Source organism: Ylistrum balloti, unplaced genomic scaffold (assembly GCF_031769215.1).
Source record: "Ylistrum balloti isolate Yb309-2 unplaced genomic scaffold, AGI_CSIRO_Ybal_v1 Utg370408, whole genome shotgun sequence".
Classification (NCBI taxonomy): Eukaryota; Metazoa; Mollusca; class Bivalvia; order Pectinida; family Pectinidae; genus Ylistrum; species Ylistrum balloti.
This window is the reverse complement of record NW_026782278.1, coordinates 30,480-58,422: the sequence shown is the minus strand read 5'-3', so window position 1 is coordinate 58,422 and position 27,943 is coordinate 30,480. Positions and strand designations below refer to the sequence as shown.

Sequence of the window (27,943 nt, the reverse complement as noted above, 5' to 3'; positions counted from 1 at the left end):
CACACAGAAAAATGAGGGTTGTCACAGAAGCCTGAATGTGTCTTTACCAAAACATCAGAATTTTGGAAGAAATGCTGAGGGGAGGTTAGACAATGCCATTCTGACCCTAAACAACACTGCAGGGAAAGCCATTCAAAAGAAGGTGGAACACTTTGGTGGTACTCTGAGTAGGGAGGTCAAACATAAACTTGATCAACTCAGCTCAGAGGAAATATATCAACGCCAGCACCAATACAAACCTGCTGTCAAGAAAAGAAGTATGTTGTTGTTAGCAGAACAGCACAGGCAGCATGCGAAAAGGTCCAGGTCCGCTCAGGAGTCTGACTACAGGAGAGGTCAGCTAGATCCCAACATCCATCCATGTAGGGGAGACAACCGACCTCAGGACCACCTGTATTGAGAAGAAGAGGTGACAACAAATTTATTAGAGACATGTCAACAATCAGAAAAAAAAACACAAAATAATGTAACAACAACAGCAACAACAACAACAAAATATATGACTACCTAATGAGGGAACCTCCACGTGGTGGTAGTCGGACAATGTTGTATACATCAGTGTACAATAGCTAATACCCTCAAATCAATAAAAACTTAATTACATTTTCAATTTCAACATGCAGTCACTGAACCCTAAATGACCATAACACACATTTGAATTTAAACAGTACTGCCTGTTATTATTTATCAAATGAGGTTCTGAACTTATGTGCTCTACATTTACACATAAACTATTATGACAGAGATGGGAACAGTCCAGATCACTTGACAATTCTAAATTTTCAGAAAAACAAATAAAAGCAAGTCTGTGTGCATGTTTCTTTTTCCATTTTAAATCACTGGGGTCCTTAAATGACAGAATTCCATATTTCCCTGTCCTTGTTACAGGTCCAATCCAAATCCTACACAAGCCATTATCTGGGCTAACCACAGAATTTTCTAAGATCTTGTACTTGTATAATTTGAAGAAAATCCTCCATCTTAACTTTTAAAAATCTGGCGTAGGAATACACAAGAACACAAATATGCTAATTTGATGTTATTTATAGATGTCCTGATCACTCCAGAAAATAAAGTTTAATTTTTTTTTTTTTAAAAATTCAATTTAATTAAAATTTTAATTTTAATCGAAGTGATAAATTAAAAATTATTTCACTACCTAATCAGTCATGAAATATAGAACAACCATGCCAATTTGTAAGAGAATCGGTCAAAAAATGTGGGTATGAGAAATAAAAACATGGATTTTTAGGCATGTCATTAAGGACTAAGACCACAATTAATTTCACTATATGTTTCATTGTAACATTAAAATTCATAACTAAGTCCCAAAGTTTCATCTGCAAATTTCCATTTCACCTGGCCAAGATCAACATCTGAGAAGCAAAATGTAAAAGTTTCAACCCATCATGTTGGGCATTTTCTGGAGATATACCTCCATGGGTGTCACCAACGTCAATTATATACATCCGGGTCAGGGGTAAAGGTGAAAACAGGACTTTTTACACCGGATCCTGCAGCACAAAATGCATGTTCAATATGAATGATTTACACACTGACAGCTAGATTATCATCTCTATAACACATCTACAGCAAATTTATAGGCAAACATCCAATTCAAAGAGGCATATTATTTTTTTCCCAAATATACATACATTTTTTAGGGACTTCATTCGCGGGTACTGAACCCGGAAGTATTTAATTGTGGTCTTAGTCCTATTATGCTCAAAAAGCACGGGTTACTTCTCTTGAAATACATGTAGAGGGCGTTCAACATGACGTCAAAAAAATTGCTGATAGATAGTAGATCTTAGGTTCGAGAAAGGAAAGGATCCTACCATTTACTCTTTGACGGTTTAGGAAAATCATTGATCAGCCGAAAACATGAGCAGTGAAAAAGGAGGTAGGACATTTAATCAAGTTATCATGTGAAATGTCGTTATAGGATTTCACAAACGCCCACTTTTCAGACCTCCGCCCTTCACTTTACAGACCTCCGCCCCTGCACTGTGACATTTTTTCCGCTGGTAACCATTTTGTAAAATAGTGTCCCGTGTTCATCCGGGGTTGAAGTAGTTGTAGTAATAGGTTTCCTGTTTTTGGGAGTTTATTTTATTATTATTCTTATTTGTGTGTGTGTGGGGGGGGATAACTCCTATTTAGTATGAGAATAGATATCATGTAATTCATTTTATGTGGAGGATATATATGTCATCAATGCATGTGCGTAATATATGTTCTTAAAGTGTCATGTTATGTTATGTTATGTGATTTGGAAGGTTTCATTAATTATAAGATGAAAGATGTTCTCTTCAGCAGGATTTTCATATTTAAATGATCATCATTGGGAATAGAGGAATCAATTTTGTGTAAACAGTAGGTCTGGGCCCTTTTGGGTATGAGGAATGTGGCTTTAAAGTAGAAATAAAGCAAATCCTTTGAAATGCTACTCCACTTGTGGGAATGGTTTGACTTTGTCAAAATGGCAAAATGACTAGAAGGGTCCATTAGGGAAAATAAGGCAAATTCTTTAAAATCCTTCTCTTGTATGAATTACTGGATTTGCCCAAATTTAGTCTGTAGCATAATTGATTGAAGGGAATCAATTTTCTTTAAATGATGAGTGTTGGCCCTCTATTGCAGGAAGGGAATAGATCAGTAGGGGATAAGTTATATATCTTTGAAACGGTTTAAATCACCATCTCATAACCATGTACATTTGCACAGCATTGCTGAAAGAAATAAACACATTCGTTATTCTGGAATTGATCCTTAGGTGTAACACACTTCATGACAAAGGACATTATTTCTGGGTCATATTTTTTACATAGTTAACAACCCAATAACCATATGAACTCTTACTTGGCATCAAAAGAGAAAGATAGTAATGATATAAGAATTTAACCATTGTTCTTGCCTTATCAAAGAGGTAAAGTGATTGGACTTTCATTTGGAAATATTTGAAATACCCATACTATAGGCATCTATAACATTGCTGGGCTTTTATGATCAGGTGAGTGATACAGCGGTATGGACCTCTTGTTTTAACAACAACCTAACCCATTGTATGATTATGTGCTAGATCTGTATCATGCGTGTGTGTTGACAATGTGTGCACTTTTGCAAACAAAGTTTGTGATGGGTTGTTCATTACATTAGCTTAAGACCAGGTTGATATGGTTTCTACATGGTGTTAAATACACTTTCTTTTCCTCTGATGGCATTGTATGATGACATTGTATGCCTTTTTAATTCAGATTGTAAAGTTAGGGATTATTATGCAGGGATCGGGGTTTAATTTCTGTTCAATCGCTAAACTTGAAAGTGTTTAATACTGTTTTACTAATATTTGTATATAAGTAGGGTGTCACCACATTGACATATGTCAGTGTCATGATGTTACATGCATCTTCTTTTTGATTGGATCAGTACCAGACCTAGTTACCGTGTAATTTATGTAGTACCTAACTGTTCTTGGCTTTCTTGTTTGCTGGGAAATAATGACCTTATCAATTTACAGTGGTGCACCACTTCTGTGGATATGTAACCCTAACTCTACCACTACTGTTTTGTTTCTCAGGAGGTCCTCCGCCAAGCTATCCACCCCAGGGTCAGTATGGACAACCACCACCGCCTCGCTATGATTGTTTGCCACAGCAACAGCCATATGGAGCACCAATGTATCAGGGTGATCATCCTCATTTCCAGCCTCAGGTGGCTCCGGGACAGAGTCAGGTTTGTATTACAATAATAACAAATAGCAAACACCGAATGTAAGGAACTAAAAGTTAGATTTTTTAACAGAGTTTATCCGGCACATCTAATTGACAACGCCATAGCCATGGCTAGTCAAGTGAACCGGGACAGTCTCCTCAACCACAAAACTAGCACTGAAAAACGGCCGGTCATAGCATTTGTACTGCCGCACAACCCTCAAAATCCACCGTTAGGAAAAATGATAAAGAAATACGAACACATACTACGCTACAACCTTGACACCCAAAAAAATCACGATACTAGAATGTTTGTAGCATATACTAAACCTAAATCGATCAGGAACTACTTAATACAAAGTGATACAGCAAGAGAAATGAAATCCGCTGGGAACCACCGTTGCGGGAAACACTGTAAAATCTGCAAGTACATGCTTAACACGAATGACATGATAAGCAGCTCGAACAATGGGGAGTCACTGAATCACAGAATACTTGGGACTGTCAGAGTATTAAAGCTGTATATCTTATCACATGTGAGAAATGCAACATCCAATATGTGGGGCAAACCTCGAATACTATCAGTACCAGGATCAGAAATCATCTGTATGACATCGCGGGGAGGAGAGTAAGCCGGTCGTGGCACGTTTCAATTCTCCCGGACACAATACCGATGATGACACAGTCACCTGAATAATGTCGGGTATCAGTGACATCAACACTGGTTTGAGAACTGTAGAAAGTTGGATACACACGTGACAAACACAACTTCTGTGGGGTTTAAACATCCTCACGCAAAGGTGGGAGATAAAAAGAAGAAAACCCAGAAGTCTACATGGAGACCTACAATTCCATGTATACTATGTGGAAGATGTTATGCTACTATAGGAAACTTCCGTCACCATGTGAACAATGTACACGGGAACAAATCTACCTTCTATAGATGCAAAATATGTAAGTCTACTTTCGGCCGAAAAGATGATTTAAAAAAACACTTACAGAAGACGCACCCATTTTACAAAATGGAACCGGAAATAATAGAGGATAAGACAGGCCACACCACCGGCTAAATGAAATAGACCACCAGAAAGTATGCCCAGAAAACGTTTGGAACTGGCCAAATTCAAAGTAAAACCAGCCACCGATATAATCCCTGCAGGCCCAGTTAGCAGGTTTAGACCGGTATTGGAGGAAGCGGTGGATCTTCTCAAACAAGATCTACAACTCGGCAACTCCTCAGATTTGGATTCAGATACAAAATAAAAAAGGACCCTGAATCACAGAGACCTGGCGTATGTGTCCAGCTCTACACACACCACATGCTTGGATGAAAAGGAGTAACTTAAGAAACATGGACACTCTCTAAAGGCTGCTGTTTGATTCTTGTAACTATTTTGCTTTTCAGAGTAGAAGGCTTCTTACTCCAGTTGGAAGACTAGCAGTAATTAAGACTTTGGTCATCTCTCAACTAAATTATCTTTTTATCTCACTTCCAAATCCTGATGAAACTTTCATCAAGACTCTTTCTACAGAATTAATGTTGTTTCCTTTATAAACTCACTTAAATCTGTTTGGATTCGTAGATTGCATCTTGGAAAAGGCAAGTAGAGAAATATTCTTTATGCTAAATTAAATGGTAATATACTTGATAATTGTGGAAGTAGTTTTATTGATGACAATATGAAGAGAACTAACAATTTATTCTGGAAAGACATACTAAAAGCATTTCTGAAAGTAATTCACTCTAGCAGTATTAACAACTATGAATATTTTTTGAAGTCTCCATTATGGTTCAATAATGACATAAAAATAACATGTAAAACTATATTCTACAATGATTGTATCAAAACGGGGTGAGGATTATTAATAATATAATTGGTGATAATGGTATGTGTCTTTCCTATGAAGAATTCAAACATAAATATGACATTAGGTGCAACTTTCTAAAATATCATGGCATAGTATCAGTGATAACAAAAGCACTACACAAACATCAACAAAATAATGAACATGTATCAATAAAATACCCATATATTCCAGTAAGTTTAGAAGTTATCCTAAAAAGCAAGAAGGGAGCTAGAGACATGTATAATGTATTGTGTAAAAATAATGTCACACCCACTGGTAAATTAAAATGGATTAATTACAATATCAATGATGACACATGGAAACAAATCTATATCCTTCCTTTCAAAGTTACTAAAAATACTAAATTTCAATGGCTTCAGTATAAAATTAATCACCACATTTTGATTACCAATTCAATGTTATTTGAAATGGGATTAACTGATAATTCTTTCTGTTCATTATGTAAAACAGACAGAGAAACAACTGAACACATCTTGTAGGATTGTCAAGAAGTAAGACAATTGCAACACAACTTTGAGAGATTGTCTCAGATATTTCATACTAACTTTGTATTAGATAAGAAATCTTTCATCTTTGGATTTTTAAGCAATGATAAAGCAAAGGCTACAGTCGATAATGTGATGAATTTAAGCATTAAATATTATATATATAAAACAAAATGTCTTAAAATGTGATGAATTTAAGCATTAAATATTATATATATAAAACAAAATGTCTTAAAAACACCCTATCTATATTAGCAATTATCAATGAAGTTAGGGAAACATATAAAGTACAAAAGAGCATATAAGAAAATCAACATGAAGCTGATAAATTAAAAACCGTTAGGAGAAAATGGTCAGCTTTATTAGAGTCTAATTGTGACACCTAACCTTTCTTTCTTTTTTTTTTTTTTTTTTTTTTTTTTTTTCAAAAGCTGCTTACTTAATAATAATAACAAATATTTATGTCCCTTCTGTAAAGAACAATCAATAAAAATTGATAAGTATCATGTTTCTTACTGCACTGTACTTAATTACATTGTCTTATGTCTTGGCTATCGGTTTATTATCTCTTGTGTGGTCACTGTCCATTTGCCTGTCCTGTTTGTATGTTTGTTTATATAAGTAGTTTTATTTGTCTATTTATATTAGATTTACCAGAATATTTATTTTATTATAATATAGCTAAACATGTCAGTGTGTTGAATGAGAGGCCTCCTGTGTGATGGCATTCAACTGTTCGGGGGCTGATCCCAGGGCTCCTCATCCCTGGCAGTCTCCGTTAAATTAATTGCTGAGGAAATAAATATTTTTCTGAACCTAAAAAAAAAACCAATTTTGCTTTTCACTAAATTTAATTTGATTCCCTGCATATTAAGCAAATTTTCTTCCCTTTTCAGAGTTATCCCCCTTTTATGTAAAAATTGAATATGTTTTATCTAGTTATGCAGTTTGAGAAATAGTTGTTTTTCCATCATCCAGACTTGAAATTTGAGTAATACCTTCGTTGAATTGTACCATTTAATGTGTGGTACAGTTTTTAGCTCACCGGGCCCATATTTTTATTAGGTCATCTGGACCCGAAGGGTCCGATGACCTATAGTCATCATGCTTCGTCCGTCGTCGTCCGCCGTGCGCCGTCCGCCGTGCGCCGTCCGTAAACTTTTCATTCAAACGACTTCTTCTCAAATACTAGAAGGTCTAGGGGGCTAATACTTGGCACAGAGGATACTGGCATGGAGCTCTACCAAGTTTGTTCAAATGAATGACCTTGACCCACTTTAAAGGTCACAGGGGTCAAATATGTTAAAATCTTTAAACAACTTCTTCTCATTAACCAAAAGGCTCAGAGTGTAGATATTGGGCCTGTGACATGCTGGGATGAAGGACTACCAAGTTTGTTCAAATGAATGACCTTGAACCACTTTAAAGGTCACAGGGGTCAAATATGTTAAAATCTTTAAACAACTTCTTCTCAATAACCGAAAGGCTCAGATTGCTGATATTGTGCCTGTGGCATGCTGGGATGAAGGGCTATCAAGTTTGTTTAAATGAATGACCTTGAACAACTTTCAAGGTCACAGGGGTCAAATATGTCAAAATCTTTAAATAACTTCTTCTCAAATACTAGAAGGCCTAGGGGGCTAATACTTGGCCCATAGCATGCTGGCATGGAGCCCTACAAAGTTTGTTCAAATGAATGACCTTGGCCCACTTTCAAGGTCACAGGGGTCAAATATGTTAAAATATACAAAGGACTTCATCTCAATAAGCAAAAGTCTATGAGTGCCGATATTGGGTCTGTAGCATGCTGGGAGGAAAGGCTACCAAGTTTATTTAAATGAATGACCTTGAACAACTTTCAAGGTCGCAGGGGTCAAATATGTCAAAATCTTTAAATAACTTCTTCTCAAATACTAGAAGGCCTAGGGGGCTAATACTTGGCCCATAGCATGCTGGCATGGAGCCCTACAAAGTTTGTTCAAATGAATGACCTTGACCCACTTTCAAGGTCACAGGGGTCAAATATGTTAAAATATACAAAGGACTTCATCTCAATAAGCAAAAGTCTATGAGTGCCGATATTGGGTCTGTAGCATGCTGGGAGGAAAGGCTACCAAGTTTATTCAAATGAATAACCTCAACCCACTTTCAAGGTCACAGGGGTCAAATATGTTAAAATCTTTAAACAACTTCTTCTCATTAACCAAAAGGCTCAGAGTGTAGATATTGGGCCTGTGACATGCTGGGATGAAGGACTACCAAGTTTGTTCAAATGAATGACCTTGACCCACTTTAAAGGTCACAGGGGTCAAATATGTTAAAATCTTTAAACAACTTCTTCTCATTAACCAAAAGGCTCAGAGTGTAGATATTGGGCCTGTGACATGCTGGGATGAAGGGCTACCAAGTTTGTTCAAATGAATGACCTTGAACCACTTTAAAGGTCACAGGGGTCAAATATGTTAAAATCTTTAAACAACTTCTTCTCAATAACCAAAAGGCTCAGATTGCTGATATTGTGCCTGTGGCATGCTGGGATGAAGGGCTATCAAGTTTGTTTAAATGAATGACCTTGAACAACTTTCAAGGTCACAGGGGTCAAATATGTCAAAATCTTTAAATAACTTCTTCTGAAATACTAGAAGGCCTAGGGGGCTAATACTTGGCCCATAGCATGCTGGCATGGAGCCCTACAAAGTTTATTCAAATGAATGACCTTGGCCCACTTTCAAGGTCACAGGGGTCAAATATGTTAAAATATACAAAGGACTTCATCTCAATAAGCAAAAGTCTATGAGTGCCGATATTGGGTCTGTAGCATGCTGGGAGGAAAGGCTACCAAGTTTATTTAAATGAATGACCTTGAACAACTTTCAAGGTCGCAGGGGTCAAATATGTCAAAATCTTTAAATAACTTCTTCTCAAATACTAGAAGGCCTAGGGGGCTAATACTTGGCCCATAGCATGCTGGCATGGAGCCCTACAAAGTTTGTTCAAATGAATGACCTTGGCCCACTTTCAAGGTCACAGGGGTCAAATATGTTAAAATATACAAAGGACTTCATCTCAATAAGCAAAAGTCTATGAGTGCCGATATTGGGTCTGTAGCATGCTGGGAGGAAAGGCTACCAAGTTTATTCAAATGAATAACCTCAACCCACTTTCAAGGTCACAGGGGTCAAATATGTTAAAATATACAAAGGACTTCATCTCAATAAGCAAAAGTCTATGAGTGCCGATATTGGGTCTGTAGCATGCTGGGAGGAAAGGTTACCAAGTTTATTTAAATGAATGACCTTGAACAACTTTCAAGGTCGCAGGGGTCAAATATGTCAAAATCTTTAAATAACTTCTCAAATACTAGAAGGCCTAGGGGGCTAATACTTGGCCCATAGCATGCTGGCATGGAGCCCTACAAAGTTTGTTCAAATGAATTACCTTGGCCCACTTTCAAGGTCACAGGGGTCAAATATGTTAAAATATACAAAGGACTTCATCTCAATAAGCAAAAGTCTATGAGTGCCGATATTGGGTCTGTAGCATGCTGGGAGGAAAGGCTACCAAGTTTATTCAAATGAATGACCTCAACCCACTTTCAAGGTCACAGGGGTCAAATATGTTAAAATATACAAACGACTTCTTCTCAACAAGCAAAAGTCCATGAGTGCTGATATTGGGCCTGTAAGATGCTTGGAGGAGAGGCTACCAAGTTTGTTCAAATGAATGACCTCAACCCACTTTCTAGGTTTGGCTTGCTTTTTGTCAGATGACCGTTAAGGCCCATGGGCCTCTTGTTACTCTATTCCTATTTAACTCACCTGGCCTGAAGGACCAAGTGAGCTTATGCCATGTTGTGGTGTACAGCATATGTCAGTCAGCGGCAATCATCACCTTTTCCATTTAAATGACTTCACAATAGCCAACAGATCAATTGTCAGGGTATTTGGCTGATAGGTTCCTAGGATGAAGCCGATTTAGGTTGCTTTTGGCTGATAGGTTCCTTGACCCTTATTCAAGGTCAGAGGAGTCAAATTTGTTTAAACCTTGAAACAACTTCTTCTTACCAACCAAAAGATACAGAAGCATTGTGTTTTGGCTGATAGGTTCCAAGTATGAATCCCGACCAAAACTGCTGTCCATAATTCAAAATATACCACAATGGATAGTATTCCTAATCTTCCAGACAAGTTTGTCACATGCCATTGTAAGTATTTGGATATTACATGCTCTTGCTATTTGGGGGGGGAACTAAAGATGAGTAACACATGCGCAGCAGGTAAGATCGTCAGTTGGGAGCAGACATTGACTGATGTAGACCGAACTGTAATTGTGTTCGGTGGAAGTGCAAATATCAGCTTGCGGTAAGTTTAAACTTATATTACTTCCATACTAGGGATTGTTATGAGTGTACTTGCTTGTGTATGTATGTTTTGTATTATAAGAGCCATATTTAGGTATATTATACCTGGCTACAGGTACATGCATTCGAGTCTGTGTGTGCACGGGCTGTGTATACATGCGTGAGTATTCGGCCAGGTCAGATGTGTTACATGTAAACAGAAGTATTGTTAGCTTAATGTTATGATGGCGTATATATGTTTTAGGCCAGAATTATAGTAATTACTCTGATAATATAGCCAGTTCTCTGCATGGTTATTGTAAGGCTATTATATTATAGTGTTATTTGTCAAATGTACATGTAGTTAATACCACTATAACACATACAGTTGATATTGATAAACGAAGTAATGCGGTGGTACGTATATTGTAGCTTTTCCCAACCATGGGCTTCGACTCTAGGGTGCCTGTATGGTGATGCTACGTCAACTGAACATACCATGTGACGTCATGTCTGTGTGACTGGATATCTGGACTGTGTGACCGGATAGCGTCATCTACTTCAGGCTGTGTGACTGTTCGCCTGATTCATCATCTGGACTATGTGTCCTGATGGCGTAATGTCATATGACGTCATGCCTTCCTGAGTGGTTGGTCTGTGTGACCAGATGATGTCAGTCTTACGTGATTGTGGTCTGTGTGATCTTATAATGACAGACATTCCTGTGTGGCTTGTCTGTGTGTCCTGATGACGTCAGACTTACCATTAATTATCTGCATATCGATCTACTGGATCATCTGTGTGGCTAGATATCGTCATACTTACCTTGTGCTGGACTTTGTGCCCATATACCACCTACAGGAGGCTGATCTATGTGACCGTAGCTGGTGTGACTTGTTGTTGGTTGGACTGTGACTAGCCACAACTCGGGAGGAAAGCTACTGACTTTGATAGGGCTACTATATATTATAAATAGGAAATTCATCTGTAGATATCATTCATCATTTTGTGTGTGTGAGACTGAGAGAGAGCCCCTGTGTGAGGATGGTTGTGCGTTATATTTTTTCTAATATAATGTAAATAAACTGTATATATTGTACCTATTGTGTTGGCTCTTTTATGGGAATCAGTAATCAAGTAATCCTGGTCCGTTCTCGTTACAAAGTTCATGAAAGAGTTTGTAAATGTGCTTCATAAAAGATATTGTAATATTTCATTAGCATTCCATTTGTGCCAAATTAAATCGGTACATTAGCAATCAGTGGATGTAAATTATTGCTTTAAACATGTTAAGATTTGTAACTTTGTAACAGGGATTTTATCACTCTTTAACAGATTCATGTAGTGCCACCCCCACAGACATTTTCAGAACCTCCTCCGCCTGATTACATGAACAGAGCCATCTTTACAACTATCTGCTGTTTCTGGCCTGTGGGAATCTTTGCCATAATGAAAGCTAGTGAGGTAAGTAAAGAGAAGAATGTTCTAAGTTGTGTTCGTTTATTTTTCTGAATAATTTCTTGCGAAATCCATGTTTATAAATAAAGCCATAAAGGAAAAAAATAACCCAGTAGATATATAGAGAAGCAAGGTAATAAGTGAAATTGCATCCTTTTTACTCCAAAAGTTTTGATCACTTTCATTCTCTACACCCCCTTGAATTGAAGGCACAAGTGAAGTAGTTTGATTGATTCCAGGAGAAAAAAGCTGACCAATCACAGGATAGGATCCTTTCCAAGATTACAAAAAAGCAACACTCAACTCTCAACTTCAAAGCCATTACAGTATACCATTAATATGACCTCAAGATATGTTTGATATACATCACAGGAACAAACTTGTCTTTTTAACGATCATGTATCCACTGTCTTGAGACATGTGCCATTTGAGATTCGTAAACGTTTCCTTTAAAACACTTCTGTTGATATTTCTTGAATTCAGAAATTTGATTTGACCTCTAGGGACCTGGGGATGGGACCCAAAAGGGGAGTTAGACGATATTTTACTTCAAAATGCTACTCTCCCTTAAGTCTTGAATGGAATTCATTCAAGTTTTATTTGACCCATAGGGACTTTAGTATAGGGTCCCAAAAGTGGAAATAGACAATATTTTGCTTGTAAATACTACTACTAATGCCTGGGTAGATTTCAACCAAATTTAGTGTGAAACATAATTGCATGTGGGTCATCATTTCTGAAATTCAGAAAGTTGATTCAACCTTAAGGGACCTGGGACAGGTGGGACTCGAAATTGGAAAGTTAGTCAATATTTTGCTTTAAAATGCCGCTCTTTATTCATGCTTGAATGGATTTCGACCAAATTTGATCTAAAACATCTTTGAGATTGGGGAATTTCTTAAATTCAGAAATTTGATTTGACCCTAGAGACATGGGCGCAAGGTCCCAAATGAGGAAGTTAAACTCCTATATTATTAATATTTTGCTTCAAAATGCTACTCCTTAATGCCCGGGTAGATTTCAACCAAAGGTGAGGTCAATATATATAGGAATTTAACATTAGTATCAGTCCCCACTTGGAATTTCAAAATATGATAACCATAAACAGATATGGCCATCAGAAGCTTGAATACGGAAAAAAAATTGATTTCTTATAAAATGGGAGCTCCTTGACTAACACCTTGGTGGGTGTTAAAGTAGTTGTTATGTAATTCCTTTAGTGCATTTTTATGAGGCAATTCCAATAAAATTATGTCGTTAATGTGTGCACATTGTACCAACCAACATTTTGTTACCACATATTACACTTACTTCAGGAGAAACGTTTCTTTTAAAATCATATTAAAAGCCATTACTTTTGAGAAAAGTACTATTTTGGACACTTCAATTTTTATATTTCCGAAACTGGTCTATTTTTCATACTTACCTAAAAGTTGGCCACAGATAATATCTTTCAAAAGGAGGATTCTTGGAAAAAGTGAAAACCAGTAAATTTGTCATTTTACACATTTGCTTCAAAAAACCAAGAAACATTTTTTTTATCATTTTCGTTAGATAGTGACAGCTTGATAACCAAAAGCCTGTAGGTCTTGCTATTTGACAAGGTGGTTGTTCATGTCAATTTGTATTTGCTGAACTTGACCTCTGTTCAAGGTCATACAAATGAAATTTGTTAAAATAAAGATATTTTTGTACAAGTTTCACAATTTGAAGATTTAGTTAGCAGCTTTATACAAATCTTTTGATGACGGTCAATAAAGTGACCCTATTAGAGAGATTATATACAGTAATATTGACAGGTTTTTCCTTTGTCAGTTCCGATCCATAATTTGTAGCTTTTTGAGAAGCTAATAAGAGATAGAACAGTTGCAGTTTGCAGCACATTACATTACGTTTTAGTATAGCAGAACTGCTCAAGTGATTGCTTGTTTGAACTTGAGTGTTGCATGGACTGGGTTAGGTTGATCTTGATGCTGAATATGGCCTGAGAAATACAAAAAATGTGCGCAACATGTGCACACATTCCAACGGTTCGCTTGTCTACTGGACAGACACAGTAGTAATCTTTGACAGGGTCATCTTGATCATTTCTGTCAAACGCAATTCAAACATTGTATTTTGACTGTGATTTGTGCCTTGAATGGATTTGGCCTTGGAGAAGATTTTCAGCATGCTGATAGACCCAAACTTCAAAGTCTCCAGCAGGAGTCAGCAATATATCTAACTGGTATGATCTGCAGGTTACTGTTTCTAAATATTCCATATCCAGTACTGGAAACTATTAAACAGGCATCAAGTTTCACCAAGTTGGCCTTGTTGCACCTAGAAAGGTCAGGTTCATCTGCAACCCCTTAGGCCAAAGTGTTGGGCAGAGCCAAACAGGATTGCATTCGCTCAGCAAGGCGACGGTCCCTCAAGTCCCTCTCTGGTGTGGACACATAAATTGGTCCACATACAGCATTCAAAGAAGCAGTAGCTACTTTAACCAGTTCCTCTATGACACTAAGGAAGTAGTTTGAGCTGAGTTGTTCTCTGAACAGTTTCCAGTGTTTCAGTCGACCATGGTAGCTCTTCTTGACTTAGTACACTGGCAGTCCTTGTTGGAAGTAAGTGTATCATTCTGTGTCTGACCTGACAGAAGATAGGAAGGCATGTACACAGAAAACCCTGAACCTCGCAGCAGCTCCAGCACATCCCTAATCCCCCAGTCAACAATCAAACTGTCATCTTCAATGAACCACAAGGTCAGGTTCTCGACTGTTCCAAGAATTTTTGTCAAGATAATTGCATCATTTTCATTGCCATAAAAAGGCCCAATAGTGTCTAGTACATAACCATCTGGACAGACAATGCTCATGAATATAGCATAGTTGCACTTCTTTTGCCCACAGTATGAGGATCTTTGAAGGGAGTGATCAGCACTTTCTTGGACATAAATATAGGTACCATCAAGGATTACAGATACTTTGTCCCCATAGAAATATTTTGTAAAGGCAGCATTGTGGCATTTAGTGTCCTGGGGGGTGTTGTGTCTTGACCAAGGAAATGGGGCACAATGGTCTTGCTCAAGGCTTTTAAGACAATATTAAATGTATGAGACACATACTGTTTTTTTGTCAGACTACACAAGACACCAAGTTGAGACCATGAAATACTGGTCTTCAGTTTGACCCAGAAATGAAACAAAGCATGGAATGTAGAGGAACATGATCCTCTATTGATGTGTGAGGAGAAAATTCTATGGATTTGCTGCATTTGTTCAAGTGTGTAACCGGTCCATGCTTTGAATTCTTCATTTCTGAGATGGGTTACATCTATGCCTGTGTTGGTTGTAGTACCAACAGAAAGGAAATGGCTTAGTTCAAGAAGGTTATTGATAACCTGATTAGCTCTTTCTTGAAGATGAAGAGCTAACGGTTCCCTTGTTTGCAGATCTAGTGGCAAAGAAGGATTCAGAAAGTCACCAATTACATGGTCATTGCAAACACAAGCATCAAGGGGACACCATAGAAATTGAAAAAATATCAAGTTTGTACTCTCATGCTGGGGTATCATGTATAGCCCAGAGCCCTATATCCACATAAGAGACATCTTTTATGTGAATTGCCACCATAAAATAATTTCTCAACAGAGATTAGTGGTAGTTGGTTTGATGACATGAAATCAGTGTAAGCATCATCTGCATCATTCACCAGGTCATCTGGGGTGCTCATACCAGAAGGTTCATACAATTCAGACTGCAATGGCCTTTGCTTGAGGTACCGCTTGTAGCGCTTTCCACATGATATGCTTTCTTCTGTTATGCTAATGATATCAGCTGTCAGCAGCTGGTGCAGCCAGTTATACTGGGGGAAATATACATGTCTTACTTGAGCTCGGGCTCATGAGATAAATCTTTCAACCTGGTTTTGCAACCACGACCTATGCACACGTCTGACATGATTATTAGTAAACTTGATGGGAGATTTGCAGTAATTTGAATTTAATACAGAATGTCTGACAAAGGTGTAACTTTGTCTATGTAATTGTCTATAGATACTTAGTAAAAATGGTATGAATACTTTATAGTAATACCTTTATATTTTTCAGGAAATTAGCATACTTGCACATTCAGGTGTCAGACAAAGTTATAATTATTAATTAGAATATCTAAATAATTTATATCCATTATTGTTATGTTTAATGATAAACGAAGTAAAGTGGAATGATAACATGTTATCAGTAATACTGATTATTTAATCATTATTAAGTTTTTATAATACAAACTAAACTGTCAGTTGTTCTTTAGAGGATAGATTTCTAGTGCAGAAAACACCATGTTAAGTTATTCCTATTGAAATTTATTTTAAAACAAATACAAAATACATAAAGTGCTTTGGTACTACACAAAACTGGAAAATATAGCAGTCTTTGGCAAAAAGGACGAGTGCCACATGAGAACCACTCGTCCCTGAACAAAAATTACTCGTCCCTCAGACTTGCAACTTTTAATTCTACATAAAAGTAAACAAAACCAGTGTTAATGTGTTTTCATTGTTTTAATAATCATATCTTGTAATTATACAGGAACTGCAGTTTTGTTTAGTCATCATTTCAGACTTGTCTCTCTCATAGAAAATGTCACTCTATGAATTAGTCAGAATCTCTATCACTATCCTGAAGCTGAGGTAATTCTGGAAGGTCTGTTGGTTCAGCAGCAGCATCCGGAGCATTGGTTACAGTTTTGACATCATCATATTTTCCTGCCACATGCCTGCGAGTTTTTGCTGAACATAACCATATATTGATTGCTTCATTTGCATCAAATGTTGAAACATTTTGTTGCATCTGTTTTATTCGCATTAAATTCTGAAGTGTTGTTTGTTTCATCTGTGACCTTTATGTTGTCTTGAGTTTGTTCATTGAGCTAAAAGCTCGTTCACAAACAGCTGTGCAGGGTGAAAGTGTGATCATTATGTTTACCAATGCTAATATATGCTTAAGATTATCTGGATTGAGCATCAGTAAGTTGCATATACTGTCTGAGGGGGTGAGCTCCGCTGCCTGTTCAACCTTAGCTTCAGATCTAGCCACTCTGCAGAGGTCCCATTTATGTCATCTTCAGAAAGGCAGTCTTTGAAGTGATAAGTCAGATTGGCTACTTGGTTGTTACCAAAACTTCTCAGTTCATTAAGGTCAACAAGCCATAATGTGTGGTCAAACACTTGAAAATCAGCATAAGGAGGGTCCTGTAAAGATCCAAACCTATTACTGATATACTGAACAACTTCCCCAAGAAATGTTATGAATGTTCCAATCAATTTTTAACCTTTATTTGTAAGTGAAACTGATTGAGCTGATTCCTTTCCACACTTGAAAACCCCATCAGAGTAACTCTGTACAAACTTGCTGTAAAATTCTCCTGTATCAGGTCCATTCTCTTTCAGCTCAGACAACTCCCATGAAGCTAACTCCAACTTTCTGACAACATCACTGATAAAGAGCTCATCTCTCTGATAACATTCACTGAGGTGCTTAAGAACAGAAATTACATCAATCATAAAATGCAAAAATTTGACAAACTTTTCAGTTTTGAGTTCCCTTAGCAACCCTTTGGACCTGGCAGAATCCCCAGTTCCCTGACCAACATGTTCCAAGTGATAAATCGTAACAGCATAATGTTTCTCTAAAGCTGCTAATGATCTGTGCCTACTTGCCAACCAACGAATTTGCTGAACCCCACTGTAATAGGCATAGTCTTCCTCAATTATTTCAGAAATAGCCTTAAGTTCTCTTCTCTTCTTCGGTGAGTAAAAGTAGTATTTAAATACTCCCTTGACAGTGTCATCAAACTGACGTAGATATGGAACAGTTTTCACAGCATCCAACACCCCAAGTTCTAGATTGTGAGCGACACAGTGAATTGACAATAAGTGAGGGACCCTTTGTGACAACCTAGTAGCTACACCAGACTTTTTTCCCATCATGACAGCTGCCCCATCAAAATTACAGCCAACCAGTTTTGAAACTAAAATTTCCTGAGTTACTCCAACAGTTTCTACAGCTTCATCAATTGCTGCTAAAACACCTTCAGCTGTTGCATTTTCAAGAGACAATGTCACAAAGAACAGTCTTTGCCCTGCCCGACTCTGGACCAACATATCGTAGAAAAACGGCCTCTTGCTCAACAATTCCTGCATCCGTGCTACCATCTGACAGAACACATAAAAACCTGGCATGTTTTAGTTCTTGAGAAATAGCTTTCACCTCATTTGTGGCAATGTTGTTAATAAAGGAGGAACATGCCTTGTCATTCTTGTACTTCGAACCTAGATCTATTCCATTTTTTTCTTGTAACTCACAAAGGCCCTGGAATGATTTAAACGACTGGCCTTGTTTTGCTACATAAAATGAGGTGTTGAAAAGGCAGCCAATTTGCTTACGGACATTTTCACCCAGAGTTCATGACTTTTTTTTCAGAGGACCAGCATAATTTGGTCTGTTCTCAGACTCATACTTTTCCTGACACTTCACATGTAATTTAGACTTACTATGAAACGTTAGAGATTCTTTTCTGAAATTCCCCTCACCCCGGCGCCTTTGAAAAGTGGGCTGTCTTTATCTGTAACCATTGGATATTTCAGACAGTATGTGCAAACCATTTTATTTCTGTTTTGATCGTATTGAACCCAAGGAAATTCCTTGTGCCAACTTTCATTGAAATTTCTTTTTTTCTTTTTAGGTCATCTGACCCGAAGGGTCCGATGACCTATAGTCATCATGCTTCGTCCGTCGTCGTCCGCCGTGCGCCGTGCGCCGTGCGCCGTCCGTAAACTTTTCATTCAAACGACTTCTTCTCAAATACTAGAAGGTCTAGGGGGCTAATACTTGGCACAGAGGATACTGGCATGGAGCTCTACCAAGTTTGTTCAAATGAATGACCTTGACCCACTTTAAAGGTCACAGGGGTCAAATATGTTAAAATCTTTAAACAACTTCTTCTCATTAACCAAAAGGCTCAGAGTGTAGATATTGGGCCTGTGACATGCTGGGATGAAGGACTACCAAGTTTGTTCAAATGAATGACCTTGACCCACTTTAAAGGTCACAGGGGTCAAATATGTTAAAATCTTTAAACAACTTCTTCTCAATAACCAAAAGGCTCAGATTGCTGATATTGTGCCTGTGGCATGCTGGGATGAAGGGCTATCAAGTTTGTTCAAATGAATGACCTTGACCCACTTTAAAGGTCACAGGGGTCAAATATGTCAAAATCTTTAAATAACTTCTTCTCAAATACTAGAAGGCCTAGGGGGCTAATACTTGGCCCATAGCATGCTGGCATGGAGCCCTACAAAGTTTGTTCAAATGAATGACCTTGGCCCACTTTAAAGGTCACAGGGGTCAAATATGTTAAAATCTTTAAACAACTTCTTCTCAATAACCAAAAGGCTCAGATTGCTGATATTGTGCCTGTGGCATGCTGGGATGAAGGGCTATCAAGTTTGTTTAAATGAATGACCTTGAACAACTTTCAAGGTCACAGGGGTCAAATATGTCAAAATCTTTAAATAACTTCTTCTCAAATACTAGAAGGCCTAGGGGGCTAATACTTGGCCCATAGCATGCTGGCATGGAGCCCTACAAAGTTTGTTCAAATGAATGACCTTGGCCCACTTTCAAGGTCACAGGGGTCAAATATGTTAAAATATACAAAGGACTTCATCTCAATAAGCAAAAGTCTATGAGTGCCGATATTGGGTCTGTAGCATGCTGGGAGGAAAGGCTACCAAGCTTATTTAAATGAATGACCTTGAACAACTTTCAAGGTCGCAGGGGTCAAATATGTCAAAATCTTTAAATAACTTCTTCTCAAATACTAGAAGGCCTAGGGGGCTAATACTTGGCCCATAGCATGCTGGCATGGAGCCCTACAAAGTTTGTTCAAATGAATGACCTTGGCCCACTTTCAAGGTCACAGGGGTCAAATATGTTAAAATATACAAAGGACTTCATCTCAATAAGCAAAAGTCTATGAGTGCCGATATTGGGTCTGTAGCATGCTGGGAGGAAAGGCTACCAAGTTTATTCAAATGAATGACCTCAACCCACTTTCAAGGTCACAGGGGTCAAATATGTTAAAATATACAAACGACTTCTTCTCAACAAGCAAAAGTCCATGAGTGCTGATATTGGGCCTGTAAGATGCTTGGAGGAGAGGCTTCCAAGTTTGTTCAAATGAATGACCTCAACCACTTTCTAGTTTGGTTTTACCACTTCTGTTTCTCCCTGCATAGCTGTTTTAGCTTTTGTTTCATCTTCTTCATCACGCTCTTGTCTTATTTTCTTAGACGATGAAGCTTTCACAAAGAACGATTCTATCGTTCGCTTCGCCATAGCGACATATTAACAGGAACTAAAAAGTGGATTCTAAGCAGTAAAATCGTTTTCCGGACTTGATTCTAAATAAAGTGTAATCATGTATCCTTCTTGAAATCTGGTATTAGAACACACAGAAACGAAATATGAGCACGTGTGACTCGATAATGCTTAGATAATGTCATTCTCAGTACCTTTAAAATTTTCCGTAATTGATACGATACTGGGTCCGGAATACATTGTCATATCCATTTATTAGTCTCTCCCTTCTTTATCACGTAAACGCATCAAAATCATGTCGGCGCTTCTGTATCGTGAACATAGAGAAAAGGCTTCGACGGAACTTAATTTTAAGTATGATTTAATCCTAATTTGTTTAGAAAGATTTCATGGAATAAATGCTGAAGACAATGCACGCAAATTCATCATTTTGATTTATTTATCATTTGCTTTTGAAATTTACTCATCACCTGGGACGAGTGGATGAGTGCTTTTTTTGCGCCCTGGATTGTTAAGGGCCACGGCTCTCTTGTTGTCTTTTCCACAAGGTTGTCCACATTGTTTATTACAGACATTCATTAGAGGAGTTATAGGTTATATAGTTAAGCCTCTCACACTTTCTTGTATGTTGAGTGCAGACTGATATTTCACTGGCAATTATAACTGGTAATTCCTCTTGAGGACAGGTGAAAACTATGCTAATTTTGCTTATAGTGTAACTTGGTGTCTAGTTAATTGTCACTATTAGGTTGAAAATAATATGTAGGTTGAAGATAGTATGTTGAATATCGTTTAAATCTTTAGTGTATGTATACTTTTCATTACAAAAGTGTAATTAAAGCAAAATGAGACTTCTTTAAGGTTTTAATGAGCAATTGACATAAGTCAAGTGACGTTAATCTCTTGCTATTTAATACTACTTCCGATTACTTTCCTCTTAACATCTTTTGAATATATTTCCTAAAAATCACTAGTACTTTGTAGTTAAGTCTACTGTCTAAATTTTAAGTATGTTATATTTAAGAAACAAATATTTGGAAGAGAATCATAACTCAAGACTGATTGAGAATTTGTATGCATTACTGCATTATGCATGTACTGAGTTGCTTTCCTTTCAGGCAAAAAATGCCTATGCCCGTGGTGATTTTCAAGGTGCAAGATCAAGTGCCAACTCCGCCCGACAACTTTCCAACATCGCTATCTTTGCTGGCGTGGCCAGCATTGTTGTGTCCATGATAATTGTTGGTATATATGTTGGCCTGATCATGACCAACATGAGAAGTTACTAATGTCCCATCTGGTTCCAAGGGACACAACCAACCAACACAGGTGTTGGAGACATGACACTAGACTGGTTCTTTATTATGGCAGCAGGTAAAAAGAAAAAGGAAAAGATCAGCATTAAGGAACCCTGTATCATAAGGAGATGTACATTGAATATTGTATGCTGGTTTATTATCTAAAATCTACTTATAAATTTTATAGCCATATGCAGATTGTTATATGACCATTAATTCTTTTTAGAATTTTTTGCCAACCATCATCAGATGGCGGGCTATTCAAATCGCTCTGTGTCCATGGGCCGTCTGTCCATAAACAATTTTTGTTATTGCTATTTCTGAAGAAGTTATGGATGGATCTTTTTCAAATTGCATATGTAGGTTCCCCTTGGTCCCTAGTTGTGCCCCTTCGATTTTGGGACAGATCAAGAAAACGAACTGGCCAACAAACAACCATCTTTTAATTTTTCAATGAAGGGTGTTATGGCTATTTCCTGAAAAGTAACAGATGTATCTCTCAAACTTCATATGTAGGTTCACTTTTGTCTCTAGTTGTGCCCATGTAGTTTTGGGACGGATCAGGAAAAAAATGGCCGAAAGGTGGCCATCATGGATTTTGACTTTGAAAAATTGTTATTGCTATTTCTTGAGAAATACTGTATACGTCTTTTAACAAGTTTCCTACATAGGTTCCTTTAGGTCCCTAGTTGTGATCTAAATTTGGGACTGATCAGAAAAACAAAACGGCTGCCAGGCAGCAATCTTGTATTTTAACTTTGAAAATTTGTTATTGCTATTTCTTGAGTAGTTGAATGATCTTTCTTAAATGGATGTCTCTTAAATTTCATACGTATGTTCCCTTTGGTCTCTCCTTTTGCCCGTTTGATTTTGGGACTGATTAGAAGAATCATAATGGCTTCCATTTTGGATTTTGTAGGTAAAGATTATCATTGCCATTTCTGCAGAGGAATGTTCAAATGTCTTATCATTAAGCAAAAAATAAGAAGAGCAGATAAACATGAAACAATGGTTGGCACCAAGATCCCTCTGGGATGACTTGTTGTAGATACGGTAAATACATGTATTTAGATGTCTGATTGACAGGATTTAAACAGGAGTTCTATATTTGTTTTATCGTCTCATGTCATCATGTTATACATCTAACTTATACAGTTTGTAAGTCTATCACTTATGTAGGGGGCCCTCTTATTCATTTTGAAAGTGTTTTGTTGAATGATAGATATTAAATTAGATCATATTTTAAGGTGGAAGTATTAAAATTTTAGAGTGAACTAGAAATCTTGGGGAAGTTTTGATGTTTTTATATACAGTATTTTTATAGTTATTCTTACTGCAAAGTTAATTTTATTTCAATTCATTTTATAGTGTTTTTTTTTACACTGTCACTGTTATTAAATTCTCCCAAGAATAAAAAATATTTCCTGGTCGATGGTGCCTAGATATTTTTTCACTAATGGCTCTTGACTCATGAGTCTGAGGCTTTTGTTAGTGTTGTCTGAGGTGTGATGGCAGCCCTGATAAAGAACCTCTGACTGTGAGGCTTTTGTTAGTGTTGTCTGAGGTGTGATGGCAGCCCTGATAAAGAACCTCTGACTGTGAGGCTTTTGTTAGTGTTGTCTGAGGTGTGATGGCAGCCCTGATAAAGAACCTCTGACTGTGAGGCTTTTGTTAGTGTTGTCTGAGGTGTGATGGCAGCCCTGATAAAGAACCTCTGACTGTGAGGCTTTTGTTAGTGTTGTCTGAGGTGTGATGGCAGCTCTGATAAAGAACCTCTGACTGTGAGGCTTTTGTTAGTGTTGTCTGAGGTGTGATGGCAGCCCTGATAAAGAACCTCTGACTGTGAGGCTTTTGTTAGTGTTGTCTGAGGTGTGATGGCAGCCCTGATAAAGAACCTCTGACTGTGAGGCTTTTGTTAGTGTTGTCTGAGGTGTGATGGCAGCTCTGATAAAGAACCTCTGACTGTGAGGCTTTTGTTAGTGTTGTCTGAGGTGTGATGGCAGCCCTGATAAAGAACCTCTGACTGTGAGGCTTTTGTTAGTGTTGTCTGAGGTGTGATGGCAGCCCTGATAAAGAACCTCTAACTGCGAGGCTTTTGTCTGACATTGGCATTTGATAATCACCCAAACTAATGTTGTTTTCGTTTAATGAATGCTGGTACCACAGAGGGTGAATCTCATTAGAAAATAATATTACTGGGTTGTTGTGTAGTAGTAGGGAGCAGCCATTTTTGCCAGTATTGATAAGAATTTTATCATTTTAGTTGCTGTAATTGATATAACATTAGACATGAGCACTTTCAGTGCTGTCCATGGTGTTTTAATGAGATGATATTGTTATAAGAATTCAAAATTGTTTAACAATATGCAATATATTTACAAATATTCTAATATGCAAATTCCATTTTTTTAAGACAACTCCCTGCCTTAATAAATTTTCAATTCAAAGTGACTTTTGATGTAATTGAATGTAAATATTTTATATCTGATTTGACCTAAAGAAAAAATCTTTTGAATATGTCTTGATCTTCAATTTTCGTTCCTTGTATATCTTAACTGGGATTGAGCTTTTTCCTTAGTGTGACTCCAAGCATCTATTCTTCTGGATATTTCTCATTAGAAGACACTGTTCAATGTTGTCACTGAAATTTCATAAGAAAAGCAAAATCAACTACTTCTAGTTTGACCACAAATGTTCAATGTTCCAGGTGGGCCATAGCACACCAAGTACCTCTTATTTTTATGTCATATATTTTATTTATTTAGATGGAAAATTTCTGTTTGGAATCGGAAGCTGATAAGAAAGTAAAAGACTTTTTATTTGAACTTTTACAATTTATCTAACTGCTGTTAATTTTTTGTAATGCTGTTGTATATTTTAAAGTATGATGTTTATATATATACTTGTATCTTTCAGTTAAACATGTTAAAAGGAGATCAATTCTTTCAGTGATTTTTTAAAACCACAGAATTGGAAATAGAATATACGCTTTATTTTTTTGGGTGTGTTGCCCTGTGAACAATCAAGGTAATTTAAGTTAACGTTTCCTTGAAGACACTGTTGGATACCTCATTGAACAGCATAATGCAAGACATGTCACATGCCATCTAAAGTAATTGCCCATAGACACAATCAGATCAGCACAGATGGGTCCATTTCTTAACTTCTTTCAAAAAGAAACTGAAATGCGGAGGGAGCCTCTTAACCAAAGGTTAAGTAGGCCAGCACTCTATCTGATTAAGTAGGCCAGCACTCTATCTGATTAAGTAGGCCAGCACTCTATCTGATTAAGTAGGCCAGCACTCTGTCTGATTAAGTAGGCCAGCACTCTATCTGATTAAGTAGGCGAACACTCTTATCTGATTAAGTAGGCCAGCACTCTATCTGATTAAGTAGGCCAACACTCTATCTGATTAAGTAGGCCAGCACTCTATCTGATTAAGTAGGCGAACACTCTATCTGATTAAGTAGGCCAGCACTCTATCTGATTAAGTAGGCCAGCACTCTATCTGATTAAGTAGGCCAGCACTCTATCTGATTAAGTAGGCCAGCACTCTATCTGATTAAGTAGGCCAGCACTCTATCTGATTAAGTAGGCCAGCACTCTATCTGATTAAGTAGGCCAGCACTCTATCTGATTAAGTAGGCCAGCACTCTATCTGATTAAGTAGGCAAACACTCTATCTGATTAAGTAGGCCAGCACTCTATCTGATTAAGTATGCCAGCACTCTATCTGATTAAGTAGGCCAGCACTCTATCTGATTAAGTAGGCCAGCACTCTATCTGATTAAGTAGGCGAACACTCTTATCTGATTAAGTAGGCCAGCACTCTATCTGATTAAGTAGGCCAGCACTCTATCTGATTAAGTAGGCGAACACTCTATCTGATTAAGTAGGCCAGCACTCTATCTGATTAAGTAGGCCAGCACTCTATCTGATTAAGTAGGCCAGCACTCTATCTGATTAAGTAGGCCAGCACTCTATCTGATTAAGTAGGCCAGCACTCTATCTGATTAAGTAGGCCAGCACTCTATCTGATTAAGTAGGCCAGCACTCTATCTTATTAAGTAGGCCAGCACTCTATCTGATTAAGTAGGCCAGCACTCTATCTGATTAAGTAGGCCAGCACTCTATCTGATTAAGTAGGCCAGCACTCTATCTGATTAAGTAGGCCAGCACTCTATCTGATTAAGTAGGCCAGCACTCTATCTGATTAAGTAGGCCAGCACTCTATCTGATTAAGTAGGCCAGCACTCTATCTGATTAAGTAGGCCAGCACTCTATCTGATTAAGTAGGCCAGCACTCTATCTGATTAAGTAGGCCAGCACTCTATCTGATTAAGTAGGCCAGCACTCTATATGATTAAGTAGGCCAGCACTCTATCTGATTAAGTAGGCCAGCACTCTATCTGATTAAGTAGGCCAGCACTCTATCTGATTAAGTAGGCCAGCACTCTATCTGATTAAGTAGGCCAGCACTCTATCTGATTAAGTAGGCCAGCACTCTATCTGATTAAGTAGGCACTCTATCTGATTAAGTAGGCCAGCACTCTATCTGATTAAGTAGGCCAGCACTCTATCTGATTAAGTAGGCCAGCACTCTACACAACACACAATCTGATTAAGTAGGCCAGCACTCTATCTGATTAAGTAGGCCAGCACTCTATCTGATTAAGTAGGCCAACACTCTATCTGATTAAGTAGGCCAGCACTCTATCTGATTAAGTAGGCCAGCACTCTATCTGATTAAGTAGGCCAGCACTCTATCTGATTAAGTAGGCCAGCACTCTATCTGATTAAGTAGGCCAGCACTCTATCTGATTAAGTAGGCCAGCACTCTATCTGATTAAGTAGGCCAACACTCTATCTGATTAAGTAGGCCAGCACTCTATCTGATTAAGTAGGCCAACACTCTATCTGATTAAGTAGGCCAGCACTCTATCTGATTAAGTAGGCCAGCACTCTATCTGATTAAGTAGGCCAGCACTCTATCTGATTAAGTAGGCCAGCACTCTATCTGATTAAGTAGGCCAGCACTCTATCTGATTAAGTAGGCAAACACTCTATCTGATTAAGTAGGCCAACACTCTATCTGATTAAGTAGGCCAGCACTCTATCTGATTAAGTAGGCCAGCACTGATTAAGTAGGCCAGCACTTGGATCTGACTGAGCTATTACAGGGATCTTTATCAGAGGTTGATTAGGACACCACTCGATCTTACTGAACTATTACAAAGATCTTTATCAGAGGTTAAATAGGCCAGCACTGGAACTGACTGTGCTATTAAAGAGATCTTTATCGGAGGTTAAATATGCAAGCAGTGAAACTGAAATAGCAAGAACACGAGATCTTTATCAGAGGTTAAATAGGCAGACTGGTTAATTAGGCCAATCAGAGGGACAATCTGAACTGACTATTACACAGGGTCTTTATCAGAGGTTAAATAGGTCAACACTGGATTTGGCTGAGGTATTACGGGGTTATTTATCAGAGATTAAGTAGGACAATACTTGAGCTGACTGAGCTATTACAGAGATCTTTATCAGAGGTTAAATAGGCCAACACTGAAACTGACAGATCTATTCGAGATGTCTTTATCAGAGGTTAAATAGGCCAACACTGGAACTGACATAGCTATTGCAACTATCTTTATAAGAGGTTAAATAGGACATCACTGGAACTGACTGAGCTATTACAGGGATCTTTATCAGAGGTTAAATAGGCCAACACTGGAACTGACTGAGCTATTACAGGGATCTTTATCAGAGGTTAAACAGGTCAGCAGTGAAACTGACTGAGGTATTACAGGGATCTTTTTCAGAGGTTAAATACGCCAACACTGGATCTGACTGAGCAATTACAGGGATCTTGATCAGAGGTTAAATAAGACATCACTGGATCTGAGTAACCTATTATAGAGGTTTTTATAAGAGGTTAAATATGCCAACACTGCAACTGACTTGGCAATTACAGAGATTTTTTAGAAGGTTAAAGAGGCCAACAATGCAACTGACTGGACTCAGCTATTACGGGGATCTTGATCAGAGGTTCAATAGGACAATACTGGAACTGACTGAGCTATTACACAGGGGTCTTTATCAGAGGTTAAATAGCCCAACACTTGAACTAATGAGCTATTACAGTGATCTTTATCAGAGGTTAAATATGCCAACACTGGAACTGACTGAGGTAGTATAGAGATCTTTACCAGAGGTTAAATAGGCCAACACTGGATCTGACAGAGCTGTTACAGGGATCTTTATCAGAGGTTAAGTAGGTGGAAATAGGCCATCTTTATCACTGAATAGGCCAAAGAACTGACTGAGCTATTACAGAGATCTTTATCAGAGGTTAAATAGGCCAACACTGGAACTGACTGAGCTATTACAGTGATCTTTATCAGAGGTTAAATAGGCCAGCG

General features: G+C 37.8%; 1 protein-coding gene across 1 annotated transcript; it reads left to right on the top strand.

Annotated features, from left to right (window-relative positions):
- Positions 1-1,757: 1,757 nt before the first annotated feature.
- Positions 1,758-24,454, top strand: LOC132554479 (proline-rich transmembrane protein 1-like). The gene is made up of 4 exons (XM_060218794.1): positions 1,758-1,903; positions 3,581-3,735; positions 11,742-11,870; positions 21,341-24,454. Exons 1-4 carry the CDS (start codon positions 1,885-1,887, stop codon positions 21,509-21,511), a joined length of 474 nt encoding a protein of 157 aa, XP_060074777.1. The 5' UTR covers positions 1,758-1,884; the 3' UTR covers positions 21,512-24,454.
- The last annotated feature ends 3,489 nt before the right edge of the window (positions 24,455-27,943 follow it).